Source organism: Notechis scutatus, chromosome 3, assembly GCF_049901735.1.
Source record: "Notechis scutatus isolate UNSWTSFEM ecotype Mainland chromosome 3, rNotScu1.2, whole genome shotgun sequence".
Taxonomy (NCBI): domain Eukaryota; kingdom Metazoa; phylum Chordata; class Lepidosauria; order Squamata; family Elapidae; genus Notechis; species Notechis scutatus.
In genome coordinates this window covers 62,328,833-62,348,015 of record NC_142011.1, presented here as the reverse complement: position 1 = coordinate 62,348,015, position 19,183 = coordinate 62,328,833, and the positions used below count along the sequence as shown (strand labels likewise).

General features: G+C 39.9%; 1 protein-coding gene across 9 annotated transcripts in view; it reads right to left on the bottom strand.

Moving 5' to 3' along the window:
- ELAVL4 (ELAV like RNA binding protein 4) overlaps window positions 1-19,183 on the bottom strand; it is a 143,707-nt gene that overhangs the window by 34,049 nt on the left and 90,475 nt on the right. The window contains exon 3 of one of the 9 annotated variants that reach the window (XM_087960242.1): window positions 17,961-18,037. The exons of the other annotated variants lie outside the window; for them this stretch is intronic. Coding sequence (XP_087816368.1) covers window positions 17,961-18,037 — 77 coding nt within the window. The remainder of the gene's footprint in view (window positions 1-17,960; window positions 18,038-19,183) is intronic. 9 annotated transcript variants of the gene reach the window in all.

Sequence of the window (19,183 nt, the reverse complement as noted above, 5' to 3'; positions counted from 1 at the left end):
TGGAATGAGTGCCCCCTTGTTTGTTGATATGGGCCTTTGTAGTTATGTTGTCTGTTAAGACGAGCACGTTTGCAATGGAGATGCGGGAGGAATTGTCGGAGTGTCAAGTACACTGCTCTCAGTTCTAGCCAGTTGATATTGTGTGCCTTCTCTGAATCCGTCCAAAGGCCTTGCACTGTATGTGATTGGAAGTGGGGCCCCCATCCCACTAGACTGGCATCTATGGTAACAATCGACCTGTGTAGATCCTTGAAAGGGCATCCCTTGTACATTTCGGGTCGTGTCCACCATCATAGAGGCCTGAGGATGCAAGTCTTGGCGTCGTCTCTCCTGGCGCATTGGAATAGCAACAGGAACCATTGTAGGGTTCTTGCATGGAACCGGGCCCAAGGGATAATAGAAATACAAGAAATCATTTTTCCAAGCAATTTAGAAAGTAGACATAGTTATACTTTCCTAAGAGTTCTGATCTGTTGAGCCAAATCTCTAATGCTTTCTTGTCTGTCAGGGGAGAGGAAAACTTTGCCTTCCAGGGTGTCAATGATGGCACCAAGATGAATGAGTCTAGTAGAGGGTGTTAAATGACTTTTTGACCAATTGATTGAGAACCCATGTTGTTGTAGGGTTACAAATGTAGTTTGAGTGTTCGAATTTGCTTGATTGATGGAAGATGCCAGAATAAGAATGTCATCCAACTAGCATTGAAGTCGGATGGACCTATCTCTGAGTGATGCTGCCAAGGCAGCCAAGACCTTTGCAAAAATTCTGGGAGCTGAAGCTAGGCCAAATGGGAGAGCAATATATTTGTAATGGACGTTGTTGTAATAGAAATGAAGGAATTTGAAATGTGAGGGCCTAATTGGGATATGTAAGTAAGCTTCCGTGAGGACTATGGAGGTAAGGACATAGTTTTTTCTGATGCTGAGTAAGATGGATTGGAGAGTGGTCATTTTAAATTTTCGGTAAACTAAATATTGGTTTAGATGTTTTAAGTCCAGGATTGCCCTCCATCCCCCTGAACTTTTAGGGATCATGAAGACGTGCGAATAAAAACCAAGAACTTTTTGATTAGAAGGGACGGGTTGTATGGCCCGGATCTCTAGTAGATGTGCTATGGCTGTGTCCATGAGAAACCTTTTTTCTGCATCCCTGGAAATTGGGGACTTCATAAAAAAATCCGGGGGAGTGGAGCTGAACTCCAGTGCCAGACCAAATCGTACTGTGTTCCTGACCCATGCATCAGTGGTAGAGGAGTCCCATTGGTCAGCAAATACTTTTAGGCGACCGCCAATGGGAATCTCGTTGTGGTCGTTACAGAAGGGCCTAGATCATGTTCCTCGAAATTGTCTCTTGGATGGAGTCTCCTTCTATATCTGTCCCCAGGTTCAATTCTATCCGTCTGTTGTCTGAATCCAGGCTGTCTTTGAAATCTTGGATAGTAGAGTTGGTAGAAGGGGCGAAAGGAACCCCTACAAAAGGGCTGTGCTGATCTGGAATCTGATCAATGAAAAAGAGAGGGAAGAATTTTATTTTTCGGTGGTTTCAATTAGGAGGGGTTCAAGCGCACTGCCAAATAGTTTGTTCTCCGAGATGGGAGCTGAGGCAAGGCGCCACTTGTGCTTGATGTCTGCTTGCCAATGCTTGAGCCGAAGTAACCTTCTAGCCGCAATTTGGGAAGCAATGGCCCTAGAGGAAAATTTAACCACATTGAAGGTAGCGTCTGCCGAAAACTCTCCAGCAGCGATTAATTTAGCCACATCTTGATGTGCCCTGATGTTTGAGGCTGGAATGGTATCCCTCAGGAGGCAGAGCCATCTGAGAGATGATCTGGTGAAAAAGGAGGTGGCTGTGGCCGCTTTGATGGCCCATGCATCCGAGACGTGTGCCCTGCGGAGGGCTAGTTTCGCCCTCTTTTCCTCAGGCTTGAGAGCCTCTTCAGCTTCACTTGGGATGGGTGAGGAAGATGCAAGCGCAATGATAGGCTCGTCCACTTCCAGAGTATTTAGAAATTTAGAGAACTCGGGTGCCAAATTATAGTATTTTTTATCATGTCCTGTGGGAGTGGGATATGAGACCGCTGCAGCCCATTGTTTTTGCACTAAATTGGAAAACATGTGTGGCACAGGGATAACCTCTGCCTCAGTGACTGATTGAGAGAATACGAGATCCTCTGCTTCCCCTGGAGTATTTGGTGGGGGAAGGGTACCCGTATTATCCAGCTGTGCGGTGTTCTTGGCCTTAAACAGCAGGGAGTTAAATAATTGTGGGCGGAATAATCCTGTAAATACGGGGAGGTCAGGTGAGAGGCTTTAATCGTCAGACATCCCCCTTTCTAGCGGATCCACCTCTGACAATACCTGGTCATCGGTGTGTACCGACTCCTCCTCCATTTGGATCCCCTTGATCTCCCATATCCTGTGTGTACTGAGGTTCTCTGACAGTGGGCAATGATAGTTCTGTGGGGGGATACCTGATGAAGATGTGGATCTGTGATGCCCAGAGATCGTTCAGAAAGAGATTGTCAAACCGAAGCTGAGGGTGTTCGTCCTGCCTGAATAGCCTGTTGGACGCCTGCTGATATGCCCTTCTGGATAGCTAGCTCTATCCACGTCATCATGTTGGCAGGGATTTCCTCCGGAAGTTCCTCCTCTTGTCTGAGGCCAGCTGCAGTTGGGGTGAATGTTGCCTCTGGGGCCCTCCTTGGGGAGAAAATGTTAGAAAAAACCTCCTGGGGAGGTTGTATCGATATGCTGCTCCTTCTGGATAAAGCCAGAGGGGCGGTTGTAGGGTTCTGGGCCTGTGAGGTAGAGGGTATGATGAGTGGTGAAGAGGTGGGTTGTGCAGCTGCTCGTGTACGTTTTTCCACCTGCTTTTCTAATGCCTGATGGTGTCTGCTGCATCTTTCTCTGCTGCCTTAGAGGTCTTTTGGGACTCCGTGGACTTATCTCTATTTTTAGCAGTTAGTCTAGATCTGGAGTTGTAGTTGTTGGCCAAAGGTAATGCCTTTGATAGATTAGCAATGTAAAGAGGCTATGAAATTAGGTGGCTGGAACACCTAGGGGCCTGCTCCCTTAAGGGGCAGGGGATCCTGGAATAAGTAGTTCCCCGATGCCTTGGGCAAATGTTGTCTCCTTGTTCTGTTTTTATATATACATATACATATACATATACATATACTTATACATACATACATACATACATACATACATACATACATACATACATATATATATATATATATATATATTTTCTTAAGTTTTCGCGGGTATTTATATGTATGGTATTCAGCTTTGTTCGGGTATTTTCCCACGTCATTATAGTTGAGCTTTTAAAGTTGTAACAACATTTTGGCAGAATCTCATCTGCCATCATCACACTTCTGTATGGTGTTCGTCTGTGAAGTGTTCTGTATGTTCTTTAAAAGCACAACTATAATGGCGTGGGAAAATACCCGAACAAAGTTGAATACCATATATATATATATATATATGTGTGTGTGTGTGTGTGTGTGTGTGTGTGTGTGTGTGTGTGTGCATGTGCATGTGCATGTGCATGTATGTGTATATATATGTGTGTATATGTATGGTATTCAGCTTTGTTTGGGTATTTTCCCATGTCGTTATAGTTGTGCTTTTAAAGTTGTAGCAACGTTTTGGCAGAATCTCATCTGCCATCATTAGGCTTCTGTATTGTGTTCATCTGAACACAACAGAAGCCTGATGATGGCAGATGAGATTCTGCCGAAACGTTGCTACAACTTTAAAAGCACAACTATAATGACGTGGTAAAATACCCAAACAAAGCTGAATACCCTACATGTAAGTACCAAAAACTTAAGAAAACGTGTGTGTGTGTGTGTGTGTATGTATGTATGTATATATATGTATATGTATATGTATATGTATATGTATATGTATATGTATATGTATATATATATATATATATATATATATATATATATATATATATATATTATGTATGTATGTATGTATGTATGTATGTATGTATGTATGTATGGTGTTCGGCTTGGTTCGGGTATTTTCCCACGTCATTGTAGTTCTTTTAAAGTTGTAGCAACGTTTCAGCAGAATCTCATCTGCCATCATCAGGCTTCTGTATTGTGTCCGTCTGTGGGTCAGACTTTTACAGTGGTTTCAGATTTAAATTTGGGGCAGCCTATTGCTGTGCCAGAATGGTTTTTTCTTCAACCTGATTGGTTGGGAGTCTTGGTCTGTGTTTATTGGTCTCGGAGTTTGCTGTGTTCTGCTTGATGGGTGTCTCTGATATCTTCTGTCTGTTTTTTGGCTCTTTTGGTATCTTGATTGGCTGGCAGCATTGTGTTACTTTAATGGAGGCCTTTAGTGCAAAATCAAGTTCACCATGGAAACAGAAACAAACAAACAACTACCATTCCTAGATGTACTAATCTACAAAAAAACAGATGGCACACTAGGACACACCATATACCAGAAGAAAACACACACCAACCGCTACCTCAACGCCTAATCCCACCACCACCCAGCACAGATAAACTCCGTGGCTAAAACACTAATTACCAGAACCAAACGCCGGCAGACAAGACATTAAGACTGAACTATGCACCCTGACTAAAGTACTGACAGCCAACGGCTTCCACAAAAGCAAAATCACCAGCTTGATCCACAAAAACACACTGAAACATAATAGAGACCCAGAAGATGAACAGACCTATGGAACAGCTGTCCTGCCCTACATAAGAGGTACTACAGACAAAATTAGTAAGGTACTACACAGACATCACATCAGGACTGCCTTCAAAACAGACAGAAAAATAGCAGCCATCCTGAGCAACCCCAAAGATAAAATTGACCTGGAAAACCAAGGCATATACGAAATCCCCTGTGCATCATGCCCGGCCACATACATTGGACAGACCAATAGAAGAATAAGTACCCGCCTGGATGAACACAAAAATGCAGTCAAAAAGCTGGAACACACTTCCTCACTAGTCCAACACATGGAAGCCACAGGTCATAGCATCAACTTCAATGGCACCAAAACCCTGGCCACTATGGAAAACCGTAGCCACAGAGTCATCAGAGAAGCCATAGAGATTGAAAAAGACCAGAAAGCATGAAAAGAAGAGATGATTCCACCAGGCTGTCAATCATTTGGAAGCCTGCACTCACAAACAAAAATCTCCACACCACAAGCCAGGCAAACACCTGGGCACAAACAGATCCCCCTGATACCTCCAGCTCAAACACACCCCAACCAGGCACCCAGATGAAACCCAGCTTCCTAACTAATGATAGCGTCCATTTACCCGAAGCCAAGCTGCACTAAAGGCCTCCATTAAAGTAACACAATGCTGCCAGCCAATCAACATACAAAAAGAGCCAAAAACAGACAGAAGATATCAGAGACACCCATCAAGCAGAACACAGCAAACTCCGAGACCAATAAACACAGACCAAGACTCCCAACCAATCAGGATGAAGAAAAACCATTCTGGCACAGCAATAGGCTGCCCCAAATTTAAATCTGAAACCACTGTAAAAGTCTGACCCACAGACGGACACAATACAGAAGCCTGATGATGGCAGATGAGATTCTGCTGAAACGTTGCTACAACTTTAAAAGAACTACAATGACGTGGGAAAATACCCGAACCAAGCCGAAACACCATACATGTAAGTACCATGAAAACTTAAGAAAACAAATATATATATATATATATATATATATATATATATATATACATACATACATACATACATACACATACACCCATCAAAGAAGCCTTGACAGCCATCCAAAACAAATACAACCCCCCCAAACACATCCTAGATCTGACCAACTACTGCCTAACCAACACATACTTCATCCACAATGGACAAAATACAAATAGATAGAAGGAGCACCCATGGGATCACCCCTCTCACCCATCATCGCTAACCTATACATGGAACACTTTGAAACCAACGCTCTAGACAAATCCGAACACAAACCCAAACTCTGGCTCAGATATGTAGATGACACTTTCGTAATTTGGCCACACGGGAAAGAAAAAGTGGACAACTTCCTCACACATCTTAACAACCTTCACCCCAAAATACAATTCACCATGGAAACAGAAACCAACAACCAACTTTCCTTCCTGGACGTCCTAATTTACAAAAAAACCAATAGCTCCCTAGGACACACTGTCTACCGGAAAAAAACCACACATCAACCACTACCTAAATGCACAATCCCATCACCACCCTGCACAGATCAATTCCGTAGCCAAAACCCTCATCTCCAGAACCAAACGCCTAGCTGACAAAGACCACCTGAGAACAGAACTACACACCCTCACTAACGTATTAATTTGCAACAGATTCCAAAGAAACACTATCACCAATCTAATCCAAAAAGAGATACCCCCCAAAAAAGCAAGACACAGAAAAAGACAACGGTATCGCACTCTTCCCCTACATCAAAGGCACCACAGACAAAATCAGCAAAATTCTCCACAAACACAATATCAGGACAGCCTTCGGCACTGACCAAAAAATAGCCAACATCCTAAGAAACCCCAAAGACAAGATCCAGCTAGAAAACCAAGGAGTTTATGAAATACCATGCAACAATTGCCCAGCCACATACATTGGACAAACCAACAGGAGAATAAATGCACGCATCGCAGAACACAAAAACGCAGTCAGAAGAGAAGAAAATACTTCCTCCCTCTTCCAGCACCATAAAGCCACAGGACAGGAAATTAATTTTGAAGGAACCAAATTAATATCCAACACTGAACACTCCAGCAAGAGAATAATCAGGGAAGCCATTGAGATAGAGAAACACCCCCATAACATGAATAAATGGGACGATACCTCCCGCCTACCAGACATCTGGAAGCTAGCCCTCACCAACAAACGAGTTCCAGCCACGAAAACCAACACCAGACCCAAAACAACGTGGGACACCACCGCCAATCCCCCTCATCAGACCCAGGCCCAAGCCCATCCTATAAACCAAGGACAACCACCATCCAGAAAACAGACCAAGGCTGCTTCGCCAGCTGTCGCACCCCCCGACCCCAAAACCAAACAAGCTGACACACGCCAAGAACACAGACCCAGACCCCAAACTCGAAGCCAGACTAAAACCCAGAATGCTACATCACAGCCACCCGCTCAGGACATCACATCAGAAAACTCAGGAAATTACACCACAAGAACTCAAGAAGTTGCAACACAGCAAATGACCCAGGATATCACAGTACAAGACCAAGGATACCACAGCAATAAATCTCACAAGGTCATCATACAACCCATTACCCAAGCCGTTACTACACAGGAGGCTAATGGAAAAGAGATCAAAACACAAACGACTCAGGAGATTACAACGCAGGACCCAGGATACCACAACAAAAGAACTCGCAAGCCCATCACACAACCCATTACCCAAGCCATTAAAACACAAGAGGCTAATGGAAAAAAGATCACTACAAAAATATATATACACACACACACACATATACACAAGCACACATATATATCTATATATCTATTTTAACGACTTAAAAGATTTGTAGAATTTAAGTCAATCAAGTCAATTTTTGAATAAAGTACTTGTAATATCAAATATGGACCCCTCCAGATCTGGCACCTATATGAGGGCACAGAGGTCTGTAACTGATAATTAGATCAGTTTAGCTGCACTTATTGCCTGTGGAATCCAGCAGTTCAAGTCCTCTATCATCCAGTGGACTGGTGGTAGGGACCCCCTTCCCAGGTCCCCAAGAAGGGAAACCTTGTTGGGTAGCTTGTCTCACAGACAGTAACAATTACTCAGCAAATTTAACCACACGACCTTTAAAATGGTGGCCGCCTCGTGGCAGAATGAAAACGAAAGCAGCTATCACCGCCCGGCCTGCTGAAAGTTTAAGGCAGCGTTTCTGAAATGAGAGGTTTTTAGCCTGAGGGCAGATTGGAAAGATAAGCCCCCGCGTTTATGAGGCTTTAGCCTCGGGAGGCTGGAACGCTCATAAAAAACAAGCAAAATGACTTTTGGAGGTTCCCAGGGGTGGTGGGGGTAGTTGGTGACAGAAACTATGGTTTTACCTGACCTGAGAAATAAATCAGCTAAATCAGCTAAATCACCAGTGTTCTGTTCCGACCAGGAAAGCAATAACACAACCTGTCTGAAGAAAGGCTGAGCTAAAACTGGGGATGCTAAGGAGGAGTCTCGTGGAGGATGAGGAGTGTCCTCAAGTTTCAGCCCAGCCTTCCTAGAAGAGACTGAAGAACCTTCCCATCACTGGATGCTCTGAATAGCTCATGGGAGAATTTACATGTTATTTCACAAATTGCAGGACAGAGGATTTGTGTACATATTTAAAGTACAGGTAACACTGAAAACAAAGAGTTTGCTTCCAGAACACTTTTGGGGGTGGTTTTAAACACAGGGGTGGGATTCTACTGGTTCGGCCCTGTTTGGGCAAACCGGTAGCTCCGAAGTTCAGCTGAGAGACAACCGGTTCGCTCCGAATATCAAGAAATTCCCTTTTATTTCCCTCCCCCCAACTGATCAGCTGTTTTCTGAAGATCAGCTGTGCCGCGTGATTTCGAATAAGTAGAAAGCAGGAAATCGTTGGATTTCTTGCTTTCTAGATAATCTAAATCACATGGTACAGCTGATCCCCCCTTGCTGTTGTACTGCTTCGCCCAGGAGACTACCCTGAGGCCCAGTAGGCAAAAAACAGGGTACCTGAGTGTGTGTGTGTGCTGCACGGCTCTCCCGTGCCCTGTTTTTGTTCCCAGGAGGCTTCCCTGAGGCCCAGTAGGCAAAAAGAAAATTATTATTATTTTTTGCCTACTAGGCGTCAGGGAAGCCTCCTGGGAGAAAAAAACAGGGTGCAGGGGGGTGCTGCGCAGCACCCCCCTTCCCGTTTTTGCTCCTAGGAGGCTTCCCTGAGGCCCAGTAGGGAAAAAACACACTTACCCAGTCACATGACCTCCTGGCCACGCCCACAGAACCGGTAGTTAAAAAGTTTGCATCCCACCCCTGTGTTTTATAGATTTTTCTGATCATTTGATCACAAAAATAACCTGTAATTTTACCTATTACATACTATTTTATAAAAATCTTTGTTTTTACATAACAATGTACACTCATTAGTACATATTGAATATGATGCACACATGAAACATACAACATACATACAAAAAACAGGAAACTATTATCAAAGTATTATCAAAGTAATAGTATATTTGTGTAGATTAAGAGCAATGGCTCTGCTGCTTGGAATGCAGCTTGGATATACAACTACTGTTGTTACATATGTGGATGGGATAGTCATGCAAAAGAGCAGCATTAAATTACATAAAAAGAAATGGCCACTCCCCAAAAATGCGATTCTAGAACAAGAAAAAAAACCATGGCACATGAACCACTTGTTGATCTGGCAAAAATGTTTTTGCTTCAGACTGATGAAAAATTTCATGAAAGTGATGAACAAGGAAGGTGAAGGTTTTTATTGAGACAGATGTTCCCAAGAATAACTGATGCCAAGATTAAGGAAGGCATTTTCATTGGTCCAGATATCAGACATATCAATGACAAACAGTTCAAAAATCTGGGGCCAGGGAGAATTTGCCGGGACAGCATTCCGGGAAAAACAGTATCAGACTCACAACACTAAGTACACATATGGCTCTGAATTTGGTTATAAAACCACAACGCTTTAAGGAAAAAATATCAGTAACAATCAGAATTCTAATATTTGAGGGGCAAAAGAGAGGGGATCAACCTATTTTGCAAAGCTCCAGAAGACAAGACAAGAAACAATGGACGGAAATGAAAACAACAAAAAAACATCTGGAACATCACTTGAACACCATTGGCACTGACAAAATTGCCATCAGTCAATTGCAAAAGGCAGCTTTACTTTGAACAGTTTACATTTTGTGATGATACATTTAACACCATCAAGCAACAGGATTTGTCTATCCCAAATTCTTGGGAAGTACCCAATAGGTGAATAAAAATGCTGAATCCAATATTGCAGTGTGCAAACTTAGAACCATTCACAATTCTTTGCCATATACACACGCATTATATTTTACCCATACAACTACAGCAAAGTTGTAAGAGCTGTTATTTCCAAAAGCAGAGCTATTTTAGGACGGTTCTCCTTTGGAATAAATAACTATAGCTGCAATCCAATGCACTGTAATTTGGGATTAGTTTCCAATGAAATGAGAGAATATTATTATTGAAAATTAATGACAATTAATTTATGCTCATTAATTATCTTTTAAAAATCATTAATATTTTTCACAGGGTAATTATGAAACAGCAATGCCAAAGATAAAAAGATAAAAATGGAGCAGGCCTAAGAAGAATTCAATAATAATAATAATAATAATAATAATAATAATAATAATAATAATAATAATAATAATAATAATAATAATACATAATACATAATACATAATATCATGTTATAGAATTGTACAATTGGAAAGGACCACAGAGATCATCTACTCCAAACCCTGTAACATGTGAGAAAACTATTTACAGGTAGTCCTTGATTTATTAACACAAATGGGACCAAAATTTCCAATGCTAAACAATGCAGCTTGGAAGCCATTTTTCTTTGAGGCTTCTGGGCTGTCAGTGTGAGGCAATTGCTATAGTTCCAGTTGTCATTGTCAATCAAATCCCACACTTGTTAGACAAGGCTTCCCATAACCAAAGTCAATCAGCAAACCAGCTGCAAGTGCAGACTGACAAGGAGGTAAGTAGTTGCTGACAGGTGGCAGATGGAGTGAGCGGATATATGGGGTGAGTTAGGAAGAATGTGGAAGTATATGAGAGGTGCTGTGTGGGGAGATAACACAGGGTGAGCGAGAGGTGCCATATGGGTTGGGAAAGGTGGAGGAAGTAAATAATCTAAAAAAGTACATGAACAGCTACTAGCACAGATGAACCAGCTACTAAAAGAAGACTCTCACCTAAACTGGTTAACACAGGAAAGGGCAGTGCTAACCAACAGAGACACCCACAAGTGAACAGCAACATCAAACTACCTGCTTCCCACCACATAGAATGCTATAGGACCACATGGGTCAATATATGAGCACAGGTCAGAAGGGCATTGAAAACAACACCAGAGGCTCAAACCACCAGTTGCTCATAGAAAGATAGATGGTCCAAGACTCAAGATTTAGAAAGGCCAATCTGAGCACAACTTGGGTTGATTTCTGGAAAGCCAGGTGAACTGTAGTATCTATATAATGTATGGGCTAGAGTATCTCAAATCCAGATGGGAGATTCCACAGAAGGTTGTGGAAAATAAGCGGGCTAAATTTCTGTGGGATTTCCAAATCCAGATGAACAGGTAGGTACTGGCCAATCAACCAGATATCATGATAGTAGATAAAGACTAGAAGACATCAGTGTGATAGATGTAGTGGAGCCAAGTAACAGCAACATCACAAAAAAGTATGAGGAGCTGAAGAAATACCAAGGCCTGAAGGTGGAACTAGAGAAGATGTGGAAAGAAAAGGCCAAAGTGTCCCAGTGGTGACAAAAGCATTTGGGACTATGACTCCTAAGCTGGGAGAGTCGTCTTACAGACGCCAGGAATAACATCAGACCTCTGTCCAGAAGAGTACAGTGTTAGGAATGGCTAAGATACTGCGCAGAACCCCCAAAGTACTAAGGACCTGACACTGAGGAAAACATATATAACGTGAGAAGGGATTTTTTTTAATTGAAAAGAAAATAGATACTCCTCTCTCCAGTAAAACAACAATTGTAAGATTCTGGATTTTAAAATGCATATTTGAATTGATGCAACAAATATGATCTTCTTTCTCTCCTTCTAAAAATACAGCGTGAAGAAGCACTAAAGTGTAAACAAGTTCATGAAATTTGTAATAAAATGGATTTTTTTTTTTAAAAAAAAATCCTCTACAAGGAATATGTATCAACTAATTTTAAAAAGGAGCAGGAATTATTCTCTGCTAAAGAACAAAGGAATTACATACCACAGGATTAGAAAAGTACTCTAGTTCAGGGGTCCCCAACCGCCGGTCCGCGGACCGGTACCGGTCCGCGGAACAAGTCTTACCGGGCCGCTGGTTGCTGGCGCCGCCATCTTTTTGGTAAAAAGTGCTTCTGGTGAGCTTTTCGGGTAGAAAGCTCACCGGAAGCACTTTTTCATCAAAAAGATGGCGGCGCTCGCTCGGTGCGCTTTTCCGGTAGAAAACCATTTCTACCTGAAAAAGCTCACCGGAGCGCTAACGCCCGACGAAAAAGTCTTCCGGTGAGGTCACGGAAGCTTTTCGTCAAAAAGATGGCGGCGCCCAGTTGATGCCGGTACCGGGCCGCGGCGCCCAGCTGATGCCGGTACCGGGCCGCGGCGTCAAAAAGGTTGGGGATCACTGCTCTAGTTGGATTCTGAGCTGGAGTCTCTTTTCTCTGTGAGTTTGCTTTTGCTGACATTTTAAATTCTCTCAATTTGTCTCAGCCACCTTTGTTTATCCATAGATGAACCAACAACATTAAAGCTGTTACAAATACAGGCAATTTCAAGACAATGAGTTGAATTATCCCATCATCACACCCTATTTACTATTAAGAAACTAATGGAAAGAATATTGAGAACATTTAGGTTGCAAACTTCATAGGTTCCTGGTAGTCATGGTCACTCACCTCAAGCTAGACATCCTAGAGTCTGAAGTCAAATGGGCCTTAGGAAATCTGAGCAACAACAAAGCTAGTAGAGGTGACGGTATTCCAGCTGAGTTATTCAAAATCTTAAAAGACAATGCAGTAAAAGTGCTACACTCAATTTGCCAGCAAATTTGGAAAACTTAATGGTGGCCACAGGATTGGAAAAGGTCAGTTAACATTCCAATTCCAAAGAAGGGCAATGCCAAAGAATGTTCAAATTATCATTTCACATGCTAGTAAAGTTATGCTCAAAATCCTACAAGCTAGGTTCCAACAGTATGTGGATCGAGAACTAGCAGAATACAGGCAGGATTTCGAAGAGGCAGAGGAACTAGAGATCAAATTGCCAACGTATGCTGGATCATGGAGAAAGCTAGGGAGTTCCAGAAAAGCATCTATTTCTGCTTCATTGAACTATGCTAAAGCCTTTGATTGTGTGAATCACAACAAATTGTGGCAAGTCCTTAAAAAGATGGGAGCACCAGACTATCTTATTTGTCTCTTGAGAAACCTATATGCGGGCCAAGAAACAATAGTGAGAACTGGACACAAAACCACTGATTGGTTCAAAATTGTGAAAGGAGTTCGGCAAGGCTGTATACTGTTGTCCTGCCTAATTAACTTATATGCAGAGAATATCATGACAAAGGCGGAGCTAGATGAATCAAAAGTTAGAATTAAGATTTCTGGGAGAAATATCAACAACCTCAGATATGCAGATGGTACCACTCTAATGGTAGAAAGTGAAGAGGAACTAAGGAGCCTCTTCATGAGGGTGAAGAAGGAGAATGCAAAAGTGGGCTTGAAACTCAACATTAAGAAAATTAAGACCATGGCATTCAGCCCTCTCAATTCTTGGCAAATAGATGGGGAAGAAATGAAGGTAGTGAAAGATATTATTTTCTTGGGCTCCAAGATCACCGCAGATGGGGACTATAGCCAAGAAATTAAAAGATGCTTGCTCCTGGGGAGGAAAGCTATGGCAAATCTGGACAGCATATTAAAAAGCAGAGACATTAACCTGCCAACAAAAATGCATAGTCAAGGCTATGGTTTTCCCAGTTGCAATGTATATGACTGTGAAAGCTGGACCATAAGAAAAGCTGAGTGCCAAAGAATTAGGCCTTTGAACTATGGTGCTGGAGAAGACTCCTGCGAGTCCCTTGGACTGCAAGGCAATCAAACTTGTCAGTCCTAGAGAAGATCAACCCTGACTGCTCTTTAGAAGGCCAGATCCTGAAGATGAAACTCAAATAAATACTTTGGCCACCTAATGAGAAGGAAGGACTCACTGCAGAAGAGCCTAATGCTGGGAAAGATTGAAGGCAATAGAAGGGGACAACAGAAAATGAGGTGGCTGGATGGAGTCACTGAAGCAATAGGCGTGAGCCGGAAGATGGTAGAGAACAGGAAGACCTGGAGGAAAGTTGTTCATGGGGTTGCAATGGGTCGGACACGACTTCGCAACTAACAACATGCACTCCAGGAATGGGCAGATTCAAATCTCTGTCTTGGGGGTGGTGGTGGAAGTGATGTGATTTCTTTACCTATTAACATTTCCAAACCCCTAAAAGATCAACTTTTATCAATGGAAAATTAAGGGGTGACACATTTTGACACTTAAAAGTCTCACAGAATTACTGTCCATTCCATTCTCATAATCAATCAATATCCATGCTCTAATGAATCCCCATAAAAAAGACAGACCCCAGATATAATTGTACCCTTAGTATTATTTTGGAATGTTATTTATATATGTCTATTGAAACATAAACAGATTTCACACGAAGAAAAATATAGGAGAAAAAAATGAATAAAAAGGATAATTTTTCATACAATGTTATATTTATAATACACCAAATTTACTTTTAACATGTTTCAATTTTTGCTTATAAATGCTACAATTTGCTTAACAGATAGGGTTGCATTCTTGTTTTACTCGTTTAACATACAATTTCAAAATAGAAGAAAACATTAGTAATGTATGTATTGTGGACATCTAATACTATAGCAAACATTTTCAGAAAATACTAATTTTACATTAAAAAACCTATTGTGTTAATAAGGGAAAGTCCACAGCTTATTAGTTTCATTATCTGAAGTGTTATAACTCAGCAGTCTTTTTAATCCTACATTTCTTTTTATGGATAAAAAACTGGAGAGTCTTTTGATGAAAATGTTCTTTATCTTTTCTATGTGTTGTGATATTTCTTGATCTGGTGAATTTCCAATTGTGAGCCAATTAACTGTTTTACAAGCAATTTTAAAATAAAAACAGTAAGAAATATGTAACGATCCTCTTTTTAAAAAAGGCTTGTGGGAATTTTCTTTTTTGTTCTTCTGTTTTCTTTTTCTTCAATTCTAATCAATTTGGTATCTGCAAAAGCTTTCAGTGATTTCAGGATATATTTTGTATTGCATGCAGTGCTTGAAAATGTTCATTAGATTTCTAAATTAAAAACACACAAAAATGTCCAGCAGGGAATTATACCTGTACAATCTCTAAACTTAAATTGGGTGAAAGGATGGATGCTTCATAAGGCAACCATTTTTGAACCAAAGAACCTGATATGGGCTAATTTAAGAATGTGTCCAAAATCTGGGATACGTGACTCTCATGGGATTGAAATTTGGCAAAGTTATGGCTGCTTCAGTGCTGCCGAATCACTGGCCAGAGGTTCAGCAGACTGGTCTACCTTAGCTCTCTAGAAGCTGGGTTGATTGGTCCCTCCTTTAGTCAAGTCCCCGGGAAGTTGCAAGTTGTTCCTGCTCCCTGCTTTTTTGCCTTTGTTCTTGCATGCTCTGCTTTTTTGTTTCTCTTACCTCTGTTTAGATAAGGAAATAACTCTGAAACAATGACCCAATGGATTATGGATCATCTAGTTATAATTAAAATGGAAATAAATTTTGCAATTTCAACTTTACAGATTCATTTCAGAAACATTTTCCTGCTGGCTTTACTCCTTATATCCAATATGTTATATATTAAGAAATTATAAAGACAAACTAAAAATTCTTCAACAGTCAATTCACACAATTGACTAAAAGACATTACAAATCCTTTCCTAATAGCTAAATGCAATGGAGAAATTATTCACCAACTAATTTCAGCATTTTCAACAAACATTTCCTTATCATGCTATTTCTTTTTGAATAACCAAAAGTGTATTCAACTACTACCGCAGTGTATTTTCATATAACAAGGTAGGGAGAGGCTCACATTTCCTGCAAAAACAAAACAAGAAACCCAACTGTACAAAACCATTGGGTTTAATGGTGCAAGTAGGTTGTATGGTTCTTTGTGTAATTCTTCCTGATGTACTTTGTAATTCCACTGTCATTTGTTATTACTTTTTTTTCTTTTTGGATTGCTATTTTAATCTTAATTGTTGCTTTATGAGCTGTCAAGAATTGCAATTGCACTTGAAGTAGTTTTTTGAACTCTAATCACATGCAACTCACTACTTTTTTTACAACTATTTGCACATCTTATTTTTTCCATCTATTTTCCCGTCTTTAGTGAACATTCTCCCAAGGTAAAACATTTATCTACCTCCTGTTTATGTATAACTTGAAACTGTTCGTTTTTTTCTCTTGGAAAACAAAGCACTTGGTTTTGATGTATTAACTTTCAGATGCATATCTCTCATGATATTATATACTTTAACATTTGCTAAAAATAATTCGGATTCTCATCTCACAACACCAGCATTGACTGTATACAGCATTACATACACATTCATTATTCTGGCTAACAAACTTCCCTCTCCAGTAGAATTCCTGATACATTAAATACTCATCACACATAATGCAAAGCAAACCATTTACTCTCATGTAAACTCTATTATATATCACAATTACCAATACAGCAATCAGCTCCTAAACATCATGCTAATACAGTTTCATAATTCAAGCCAGGTCATTTGACAATGTTTTCTCTAGATCAACAAATGTACAGCAAATTTTCTTTCTCACATCCATACATTTTTAGTGATCTTTTAAAGAACAAAAATCTGACTGATTACCCAGCATAAACTCTCAAATCAGATTTTAGTCACTGTTACCTCACTTTAATCTGAATTCTATCAAAACTCTTACCAGGCACACATAACAGCCTAATGCCACATAATTTGGTATTTATATTTTTTATTATTCTCTTTGTATCAGGAATAAACAATATTATTTCAATTGGGAGGCACAAGTACAGGTCTAAGTCAGGCAGTTACTTCATAAGCAGATATATTTAAAAATTCTTCTGAGGCACCATCTATACCTGTAGCGTTACCATTTCAACATGTTCATATTTGTCACCTCCTTTCCATTGTTTTTTCCTTGTTTACTAATATACCATGATAATTCCAATACAAATCTTTAAAATATCTCCAGCATTTTCTTACTTCATTTCACAAATAATGTCATCACCTTTATTTTAATTCATTTACTTTGCTTAGAGAATTTGTTTAGACCTTTTCACCTACTTCCAAAATAATGTTTTATTTTCACCCAAATGCTTTGTGTTTTCTTTGTTTCTTTTAATCTTAATGGCTCATTTCTCTCTTTATTCTTTGCAAATATCCCTTTCTCTATATGCATTAAACAGTATTTTCCGTTGTTCTTATTTTTTTGCAGCAGTTATATTTGCACCTGTATGTTTCCACTATGGCTATATTCCCTAAAAGTTTTAGGATAAAGGAGAGGAAGAAATACTTATAGGAGAACCGAAGTTGAAAATAAATATAAATATAAATATATACATAAAGGAGATTATGCTACTCATCTGCAAGATACATGGCAACAGATGGGATAATTGGGATTCATACATATAAACATAAAGACATTTTCTAATTGGAACGCTTGCTCAAAACGTTTTTAAAAAATATAGAGATGGAGTGCCAGATAAGTTTTCAACTGTCAGATCTTCAATATTAGTCATGAATGCTATTTGGGTTGCATCCCTTCTTTCTTACTTTATAATGACGACTTCTGGTAACAAAAGCATTCAACCCTGCAAGATGTAAGAGCTGTTTAGATAACTTGTTAACATACATACTCAAATAGTGCCATATTCCTGGCCTCTCTTCTGACAGTCAATGGCATATTTGATCAGTTTTACATTGCACATGTCTTAGTGTAAGTGCAGTTCTAAACAGCAATTGCCACCAGCCATAGGGGATAAAGATCAATAAAGTAGCATGTGCAGGGATCTTTCCTCCCCACTGCTATGGCTTTTATAAAAATCCCCCTACCTTGTGGTTGCAATTTGACTCAGATGGGAAGGTTCCAATGGCACCAATGGGAACTTCCTTCCCAACGTAAATTGGAGCTGTGGGGGCAGAAGGAGGAAGGGTTAAACCCCTATGCGTTGTAGTCCAGATCCACATCCACACACTCCAACAGTAAATTCTGTTTAAAAACTACCTTTACATTAAAATCTTAAAATACATTTAGTATAATATCCAGATTTACACTAACAGAGAAGAACTCTGTAAATACTTAAGCTTGCCAGAATATTTGTGAACAACCAGTGTCACAGTTCACAATTCTCCATAGTCAAGACTTAGCTAATTCAATATTACTTCACTGAACATTCACAAACATTTCCAAAGAAGCAGAAGTATGTCTGTAACACCTCCTACCATTTTTTAAAAATACGCATCAGGTATGCAATCAGGACTGTATTAAATTACTTCCAAGAGAAAAGTCAATGCTTTAATTTTGGAATATATTTATTGTACAAGTCTATTTACAAAAGTTTATTGGGCAGGAAAGCACACATATGATGTGTGATTGATCTGTACAGAATTTAAATTTCCATGTTTTACCTAACCCTGAGAAGATATTAAGAATAACCATCTGTTCAACAAAAAGCAGCTTTTAATCCTCCTCATTCACATCAAATCACAATACTTTCTAAAAAGAAAAGGAATGAATAATATAGTTCAATGACCATAAGTGAGCTGCCAGGGAAGCAAAGTCAGTTAGTGATAATTGAGTGATCACTTTTTCCACTTACTCCTTAAAATTCTCCATACAGTATATTGTTATACTGCAGAGAAAAACAATATCACTCTCAAAAAGACAAAACTATCAGCAATATTTTGTGTGGTATGAATACTTCAATTTAAGTAAAGAAAATGCCAAAAGGAAATAAGTCCAGAAATGGAAGTGTAAGCAAATGAAAGTAATAGTCCAAGCTGACTAAAAAAATAAAGGAGAAAATATATATATATATTAAAAACGATGAAGAAATAAGTGATTATTGCAACTTGCAATTAGTTTGAAAGGAAAATGATGTATAACAGATCTACCTTCTGCTGGAGAACAAATATTTGTTGGACAAAGAGTTCTGATTAAAAATACTTGCTCCAAATCTATCCAGTATGTCCATTAGCCCAGTATTGTATGTTGACAGTTCAAAAAACATTAAGCATTAAAAGGAACATGCACAAAAATACATTTAGAAATCCAT